Source organism: Phalangium opilio, unplaced genomic scaffold (assembly GCF_054372755.1).
Source record: "Phalangium opilio isolate 3A_F unplaced genomic scaffold, DU_Popi_V2 ptg000048l_1, whole genome shotgun sequence".
Taxonomy (NCBI): domain Eukaryota; kingdom Metazoa; phylum Arthropoda; class Arachnida; order Opiliones; family Phalangiidae; genus Phalangium; species Phalangium opilio.
Genome location: NW_028324170.1, coordinates 836,229 through 845,838, shown reverse-complemented (window position 1 = coordinate 845,838; position 9,610 = coordinate 836,229). Strand labels below are relative to the sequence as shown.

At 38.8% G+C, this 9,610-nt stretch overlaps 1 protein-coding gene across 6 annotated transcripts; it reads right to left on the bottom strand.

Annotated features, from left to right (window-relative positions):
- Positions 1–215: 215 nt before the first annotated feature.
- On the bottom strand, positions 216–9,381 carry LOC149673504 (regulator of G protein signaling 9-like). 6 transcript variants are annotated; one of them, XM_089839072.1, is made up of 15 exons: positions 5,892–6,285; positions 5,011–5,479; positions 4,895–4,945; positions 4,661–4,770; positions 4,544–4,592; positions 4,394–4,458; positions 4,252–4,328; positions 4,108–4,189; positions 3,900–4,048; positions 3,717–3,830; positions 3,457–3,660; positions 3,175–3,396; positions 2,633–3,109; positions 2,113–2,306; positions 216–2,043 (listed from the first exon to the last, which is right to left on the bottom strand). In XM_089839072.1, exons 2-15 carry the CDS (start codon positions 5,222–5,224, stop codon positions 1,925–1,927), a joined length of 2,127 nt encoding a protein of 708 aa, XP_089695198.1. In that variant the 5' UTR covers positions 5,225–5,479; positions 5,892–6,285; the 3' UTR covers positions 216–1,924. The 6 variants fall into 6 exon arrangements, with proteins under 6 accessions (XP_089695198.1, XP_089695194.1, XP_089695196.1 ...); XM_089839068.1 differs by lacking the exon at positions 5,892–6,285 and adding an exon at positions 9,186–9,381 and having other exon boundaries at positions 216–2,306; XM_089839070.1 differs by lacking the exon at positions 5,892–6,285 and adding an exon at positions 8,795–9,083 and having other exon boundaries at positions 216–2,306.
- Positions 9,382–9,610: the final 229 nt, after the last annotated feature.

Genomic DNA, 9,610 nt, shown 5'->3' with positions numbered 1-9,610 from the left:
CAGACGATTTTACGCTTTAAGTCGCTTGGTCTCCTTGTGTTTATAGTAGGAATCCTCCATTCCTGTAAACCATGTATATGCTATTTCCTCCACCATCTGTACGAAGGCTCTGCGGGGTCAGGTGGGTGGAGTCAGCACTCTCAAGGTTGCACCAAGAACCCATATAATAAGATAAGACCTGAGAACGAATGAAGAATTTGGAAAAACAATACGAATGATTTTTTTCAACAAACGTTTCTTTATATTCTGTATTACTTAGTTATACAATATTTGTTTTGGAATTTTTTACGTTAATATAGCCACAGCAACGTTATATATAGCGTCTATGGCAATTTCTATACATGGAGGCCGGACTGAACAATGATATTTTGTTACGTTCGCGTTCAGTTTGTTAACTTTCCCAAATCTGATCATTGATCTTCCCTTCATGGGAAAACTGGGCACTAAAAACCACGGCACAAGCACGGGGAGATTAGGACTGAAGTATATCAAAGTAAACTTTGTTACTGGGAGGGCAAGAATTAAGGTCTATAATTTTTCCTGGTAAATCAAGGACACTCACCGTAGGCGCGCGGGAGGGGGAAGTAAATGATATTAATGTACTCCCCTAAGCTCACTGCGCTAGTCCGTGGATTAGAGAAAACAGGTATTACTGGACATCATACAAACTGTCCGCGAACAGGATCGGTAAACGTTTATAACTTACGAATGACGTCATTACAATAAGTATATGGCTTCGGCCAATGGTCAGTCAGTAGGCACCTCGTTTCTATCAATGTCTATTACCTAACACTTTGGTTTCGTTTTACATTTTCTTAATATTTACAAACACTTTAAAACCTCGGAGGCAACTTCGCGTTTAATAATTTAGCCTTAGCGAAGAACACATATTTTTTAAATAAGTGTCCATATTATTTTAATTGCAATTACGGAAACACAAAAAAGGGTCTTTTTTTGTGATTTTTATGATTCCAAACTTGCGTAGGACACTTAGGTCATGGACGAAGAATATTGTTAGTCCATGCTTAGGTCATCCTTACTTATAAAGTTATCAGCTTATGCTTTGAATTAGCCAGTATATTCAGAGTTAATAGCGTTATTAAAGAGAGTGTAAGAAAAAATGATTTACCTTTACCAATGCTCCCTTATCAAAGTTGCCTCTGACGTTTTACTACGTTAAATAATCTACTTTAATTAGCTTTTGTTGATAATTAATTCTAGCGCCATTTTGAAAAGCACACAGATTTGAATATATTTCCTTACATGTTATTTATTATTATTAGCATAAGTCTATGATCTTCGTAAGTCTCCTACCAGAGTACAGCCAACGAGTGCTGTGGGATTTTACCGTTTTGTTGGAGGTAGTTGTAGACTTACGAAAGATTATAACCTTTTGCTATTATTTAAGCACCAAATTAGCGTATTATAATAACTATCTATAATTAAAAATTAATTATTTACAATAATATCTCACTGTAAAACATTCCAAAATATTTCGTTTATGGAAGAAAATTATTTAAAAACTTCTAAATCTTTTCGCAAAATTAATACGGACCGTTTTGATCGTAATCACTAGCTGGCACGAAATTGGCCTTCGGTATGTTTAAGCTTAAATAAAAAATAAGATAGCCGAAAAAGCCTACGATTATATATATAAAAAAGGCCTTTGCTCCCATAGATTTCGAGATTTAATAACGAAGATTTAGGAACTTAATTAAACTTTGAAATTAAATTATCTATAAAATTTCTTGTTCGTTAAAACCTCGGTTAAAATTTTCAAGTTGTTTTAAAACTTTTCCTCGGATGATCTTGACCATTTCTTTAAGGTCGGGATGACGTATTTTAAAGTTAGGGGAAAAAACTGTTATCTAACGAGTGTCATCGTGACCTTGAAGAAACGTAAAGATCACTTACTTTGATTCGTTTAAACATTCTCCCGACATTGATTGGTTGATGGACTACAATCAGTCGGATCACTATTCGACGGAACTTTCATGACAATCCCCGTGTCTTCGATCTCCACTTCCGGTTCTTCTTCTTTATCTGGATCATCAAGATCGGCGGTTACCATCGATGACGTAACGATATCGGGTGGAGGAGCTTTAAAAACACCTTTCTCCGGGTCTTGAGATATCTCCTGGTTATCTTGGTCAGTTCCGCTGTCCTCCGGTGAAGAGATGGTACTGGCATCACCGTCACTACTCCGGTGGCTCCAACGCGGTACTTGTAAAGTGCTGCCACGATGTCCTCCAAGATTCTCGGCGCCTGGACCTACGCATTCCCTCGAAGTCGATGGCGAAGACAATCTAAAATGGTAAGCAAGTACCTCGATATGTTCTAGGTGGTTAAGGGAGTTTAACTATTAGCGTAGAAGGTTAGGTTAACTCGAGGACATTATAAAGGTTTATAGTCGGAGTTGAGGGTGCTAGTTTTAACCACTGTATAAAGCGCACTAATTACCAATTTTTAATTAGTCACTTGGATCAAAATTCAAACTAAAAAAGAGTTGATTCTATAAAATAAGGAATGTACCACTGTATGTATTTATGGAGACGACAACAGTGACGACGTTACTGCCAGTAAACTTCATTCATTTTTATAGAACCAACAAGTGAAATGGGGTTATACTGACCTACTAGAGGCGGCCAACTTATTAAAGGCGCTATTTGATCCACAAGCGTTGCTTCTGCTTCCGCTCAAAGCGGAAGGGGAAGTTCCAGCGTTATCTTGCAAACTATGCAGGTCGCTGGTACTGTGAGAATGCCGTCCGCAAAATGGCCACTCATCGAAAACTTCGGATGCCTTCGGAGTTTTAGTCAAGTCAACATTACTTCCGGATAACTGTTGACCGCTACTGAGTCTCCTGTCCCTTTCGGCGTTGGCTGCCGCCGAAATAGCCGCGGTTGACCCGCTGAACAAATTACTCAAATTGATATTGGCCAAACCCAAACTATGTCCAGTACCACCCGATCCTAACACGCTCCCGGCTCGAGCTACGTTCGGTACTCCACTACCGGTCACGGCTCCGTTAGGCGACCCCGTACCGGTGCATCTTTTACCCTGAGAGGGTGAAGGTGGCATTTTTTTCTTGGTCCCAAAGTGAAAAAACCTGCGAAAATATGTCAGTCGCGGAATTTCAATGTTTAAATTGACCTAATATTGGGTTTGACTTACTTCTTCTTATGAGGGTGTTGACTAGCTTGAACAAGTAAGTTCTGGTAATGTTCCGATCGCAGGAACCTCGGGTATGTGTCTTTCTCCATGAGAGCGTAGACGTGACGCTGCGCCGCGTCAAACGTCGTTCTAGTTGGTTTCGTCGAAGCTTCATCTAACGTTTCCTCAACCGTCTTGCTGTCCAAGTTTACTTCGTAAAACGCTCCCGGCGATAAATGCTCCCTAAAAGAGACAATGTTTACTCTCTTCGTCATAAGTAGTAATTAAGAAACAAGTACTTACTCGTTTATTTTGGCGGCGGCTTCGGTGACGTCCCGTTGCGAACCTCTTTTATATTTTTGAACCGCTTGCCAGAACCTGAGGTTCTCACCGCTGTACTCTTTCTGTAAATACAATTCGAACTCTCTTACACCTGTTGGGTCTGACAGCAATTCCTTTAGACTAATGGCCCAACGTCTGACGCGTTTTTCCGTTGGTATATCAACTCTGTAATGAAATCAAGAGTAAAATACGCCTTTAGAGAGATGAAGTATACGTCTTACAGTTTGGCGTTCAGGGTCCAGAGAGTGGCGTCTTCTGATATCCATGGATTTGATGGTTGGCAACCAGATATGAATGGATCGTAATTGGCGTAAGCTTCGAAATGTTGAATTAGACTGAAGATTTTTAAAATTAATAAATTATTTAATCGGTTGTCTGGCCATTTCATTCTCAATTTATTTCACCTGTTGATTCCTTGAGAGGATTTACAACTGGTTCTATTGAGGCACCGCTTCAATATTTCCACCTCCGTGGCTATATCGCTTTTATTCCTTTTCCGTCGCATTTTTCGATTCAAAATAGGACTTCTCTCCAGGCAACTCGTAAAACCGGGCTACAAAACAATCGTGATTAGGCCCATATTCTATTTCAAGTAGTCCTCGGGAAAATTACCGGCGGCCTATGGACTCTCCAATAAGCTTTCTCTTGACTGTCCAGGACAATCTTGTCCGTTTTCTTTCGGTCCTTGGCTAAACTGTAAATGGATCCATTATGAATTAGGTTAAGTACTGTACCTTGTCAAGTACTTGGACTTACTTGGCCTGTTCTTCGGCTTGCATGTTGATGAAATCCCATTTATGGCAAAGTAACTTCTTAAGACGTAATAGGGCTTCCTAATTTTACGAAAGTACACCCATGGTCAAAGTCACAAATTGAGACCATGTCCAAATAAACTTACCTGTTCGTGTTCTTCGAGAGCGTGTTTTTGCTTACTTCTCATGGTTCTCTTGGATAAGAAAATGGCTGAACACGACAATATTTCATTGTAATTAACTTAATTCGAAATTAAACGCTACCAGGCAAATAATAGGCATAACTGGTCACTTACCATAATCTGTATTATCCGGTTGATGATGAGAAGGCCAAAAATACGGAGTCTATAATGGATAGTTTGAATTATTGTATAGCTTCCCTCGATAACAAGTACATACTTATGGCGACTGACCTGAAACCGATATAGGGCGTGGTCGTCTTTCAGAGCTAAAGATTTGGCGTCGTTGACGGGAAAAAAATAACCATGTTGACACAGGAGATTGGCTAAATGAACTGCCTCGGCTGAAACATACGAATAACGTGGCTCAAGACATAAGTAATGTAATAACCATAAGTCTGACAACATCTCATTGAATGGCATAATAATTGTTGCGTTGAAAACCCATGGCAATTACACGATACTTACGATAGTCGTCGATTCCCAATCTATCCATGATCCATTCAACTATATCGTAGCCTAAAAAGGGGCCGGTACTATCGTTAGTTGTTGGGTTACGAAGGCGAACCAGGATGGTGTCTTACCAGTGAAGGCGTAAGGTATGGAAGATAGAAAGAGTTTCTGACTTCTGACTGGAACTCCGGTTTCCGGGTGCTGCATTTCACGAACCAGTCTCTCCATTTTGGCAAAGACCATTTCACGGGGCAGTTCCTGGTGATGGTGGTGTTGAGGGGGCGGTCGGCTCGGTTCTTCCGTCATATCGAGATCCCTGGACGGTCGCTGCAGACCGGGCGTCATACCGAGCCCGACCCGCCCCGACACGTCACAAATCTAACACCACTTCTAAACGACAACTCCGAGACGCGCGTCCCACACAAATCCAGATGAGAAAAGTACACCAGCGTACTTTTAGTTTAGTACTTCAGTTAAGATTAAATTAAATACATCTTTCCACGTCTATTTTTAAGTGCTGAGGTTCCAATGTTCGTTGTATTGTTTTCATTCACTACTTTAGTTGATCACTCACATTGTGCTCCGTTTATCGTAGTAATTCTGAAACAAAACAATTAAATTTCAAGCTTACTTCATCATTCAGTATGTACTACTAATGCCTGGTTAGAAATGATTATCAATGACTTATGTAAATAACAGAGAGTGAGAAAGTGATTAGGGGAGGCAAACCGAATTAAACCCCTAACAGATTTTTCACTACGAAATCACTGATCATCAAGATCCAAGAATAATCTAACGCCCCGCGAGTGCCTCAAATACTGAACTGGAGATGAACTAAAAAAGATAACGTAACATTAAAGTAGAGCGCTGATATAGGTAGACCAATAATATAGAGATTAAGACTTCGGTGTATGTTTTAAACATAATACCGGGCACTTTCCGTTACTTATATTTGCCTCTGAACCTACTCAATATCCAGGAAAAACAATGAAACGACACAGTGAATCTTTACCTACTAGCGATAGAATGAAATTTCGAAAGTCAAGGGATATTATTAAGCCTAAACCGAATTTAAATAGACCGTTAGAGCCTTCCGTCAAATGTAAAAAAGCAATAAAAGAACTTTAGAAATGTCTCTGACTGGAGGCAATATAAATCTCAAAGTGAAAAATCGAAAGTCCATCTCGGAGATAACCCGAGGCGAATTCGGTTGAAGCTGGAATACATACATCAAATAGGAATAATTGTTGAATAGGAATATGTCCCGTGTTAATTTCTGCTAGGTTTTGTGGGTCAAGCTTGATTACTAACCGTCATGCCTCATAATTCTGACGTCTTTCTAACTGCGCAGCGGTATAAATTATTCGTGAGACCAAATTCGTCATACATAATGATAAGTCTAGCTCTTCCCGCAAAATCCGCCTAGATAAGTTGAGAAAAAAATGGATACACTATCATTCCTATTATTTGTATGTATTCCTGAGTGAAGGTAAGGACGGCAAAGCATTCCCGTATCGCTTATCTGATTGGACAAAAGGATCTTTTTTTTTTGTCCTTTCCCTCAATACCTTAACAAGTAGATGAACTCAATAGTGTTCAGATAAATTCTATTCAACGCGAGCGGAATCGATATTACCGCAACTATTCAGGCTTCATTCGTTTTGACTGAATTTTTACTTACTATTCATTTTCAAGTCTATTCTTGGCGGCTGCTTTAGACATAAGTTTATTATAATGTCCTCGTATAAGTTAGAAGGTACTAGCCATTATTACTAACAGAGGTGGCACAAATTATAGCATAAGTCTATAAGATATGTTCCATAAGTATGACACTAACTATACTTCGTAATGCTCTAGACTTACAGCTCGAGCTAGTTCGAGAACGACAATTGACTACACTCGGTTTTACACTTACAGTTCATATTCTTATTTAACCTGTACTAAGCCTTTGACAGTGCCTCACCAGGCGTCGCTTTACCTCGAATCTATAACCTAAATCACTTCATGACAAGCTCCAGTTTGTAACCAGTGACGAACTTATGGAACATATCTTATATACTTCTGTATTCCTGGCTCACTGTATAAGCTCGGGTCTCAAATACTTCTTAATTTTCCAGTCCTCATTAGAAACATAAAGTCCATGTCATGATAAACTACAGGTGAATTGGGTAGAGGTGCCTGATATTACTGGTACGCTATATATCTATTTATTGATATTCGCATGACTAGCAATTTGAAGAGCACATATTCGTGGCGGCCTAAATGCGCTAAAGTCGGAGTGTCTGCGAATAAAAGCAATCAATAAATGGATCCGACTCGCTTAGAAACTTTTTACTTCAAGCCTAATGGTTTCTTATACCATAAGTAAAGTAATAACCCGAAGAACGTCACTTCGCGAGCGGTTGCTTCTAAATTATTACATAAATTAAGGGTTATTAATCTTTTTTGATAAGGAGTTTTTGTAATCATGATTAAACGTTTAAAGCTTATCTCTGCCCTTACCCTCCAGCTAGTTTTAATTGACAAAAAATAGCAAGTTCGGTTAGCTGCAGTCATGGTTACTCTAATTTGAACACACCTCAAAGTACTTCATTGAGTGTTTGTTGTCATATTTAAGTTCTTATTGTTTTAAAGAAAACCACATTTAATCTAGCTTCCAAGGCGCTCATGGACTATATTTCGTTATTATCTAAGACAATACAGATGCAATTTAATAAGGGTGACTTGAAAAGTGACTAGTACTAGGCCCCTAACTGATTTTCTATTAAATTTTGAAAATATTGTCGCAGTGAGTCGCGAAAACTGAATTAAAATCCCACGAGACTTGATGGTAAATTTTATGCACGAGAACAACGTTGTTCATGATATAATGGGTAACGCGTATAACTTCTGTGTTTATTTAACGATATATCTATTCTGGTACTATTTCCTCAATTAATATTAGTAGGTTGAACAAAGATCGCGTGCAACTTCGTAGTTAGGTATACTATATGATTCACACTTAGAAGTACAACTATTTCCATAAGAGTCGCTATTATATTTTACCCTTCCAAGATTGTTAGGTATATGATTTATAAATATTCTTTGTTATGGTCAAAAGACAGACATTGAGGTCAATTACGCGGTTATCTATTAACTTGTTTAGTCTAATATAATATTCATAATTTACCTCGAAGGGCTAAGTACGTAACAACGAGAAGGTACAATAATGTATACTTATTAAGCAAATCTTCCTTGGTCAGAACAGTGTTCAATTTAAGTTCTTATGTCCCCATTTTTGGATATTTAAACACATCCAATGGTTAAGTACCTACCTAATGGATACGTCCCTAAAGAACCTTTAACCAAATCTATAGCTTTAACCGGGACAGACTTACATACCATTCTCTTTCGATACTTAAACACATCAAAGGGTTAAGTACATACATTCGGCAAGGTACGAGACAAGATAAGTATACTTAATCGCCTTAAAACGTATCTTACTTAATCAGGACAAACTAAAACGCGAGTACTTATGGTTTTCAACCGACCGTTTTGGATATTTAAACACGTCAAAGGGTTAAGTACCTTCCAGTAGGTAGTACAAAAACGGGTAAAATCGAAATTTCGACACATCAAAAAGTTAAGTACCTCCCTACGAGAAGGTACAATAATAGATAAACCCATAAACGTATACCTTCCTTAATCAGGACGGACTTAAACACCTCCGCTTTGGATATCTAAACACGTCAAAGGGTTAAGTACCTTCCAGTAGGTAGTACAAGAACCAGTACAATCAAAATTTCAACACATCAAAAGGCTAAGTACCTCCCTACGAGAAAGTACAATAAACCCATAAACGTACCTTCCTTAATCAGGACGGGCTTAAACACCTCGACTTTGGATATTTAAAGACTCAAAGGGTTAAGTACCTACCTTCTCGTAGGGTACAAGAGTACAAGAATGGATTCGTGTCTAGAGAAATATCTTCCTTGGTCAGAACGGAGTTAATTCGAATCCATTACGGTTTTTCCCACCCCCGCGTTTGCTATTTTCACTGAAACTAGCTGCCTTGTGTCTCGTATCGGTTAACTCGGAACGATTTTAGGCTCCATTTTAGTTCGCGTAGGAGAGAAAGACTCGGAGAGGCACGGCCAGGGATTTGTCAAAAAAATCTACGCTATGCTTGGGAAGATCAGGATGAAAATTCTAAAAATTTTCTCTCATCTCTCCGAGAGACTCAGCCTCTTCCAGACGAGAACCATTTCGAAATTTTCTAAACTTAAGACATCTCTTTCACGTTCTAGGTACAAAAATTGTCTCTTACCAAATAAATTTTAAAGGTATTTCCAGTAATTGATCGCTGATTACCGAGTACTTGATTAACTTAATTAATTCGGGTTAAAGGTTACGGCCTGTTTAAGCCTATGGGTTTAAAATTAACTAGCTTAAATAATATATCTCGTGATGAGAGTAGGTTCGGTTTTGGTTTAGCCTGCAAGGTTTTACCGTTACAGCAAACCTTACAACTACGGAACCGAACGGAGGTTGATGGCTAATGCGCCTGCGCGTAGTACCTTCCGAGGGGTAAATGACTTCTTACACGTTTCGTTGTTTTCCTACTTAATGGTCTACCATTTGGACTCTAGTTCAATAATCGGTGGAACTCAAATACGTATCTGGAAAATAATTGATGGTGTGATAGGCCTAATTGATATCTATGTAATGATATAAAAATTTAAGCCGTAAATC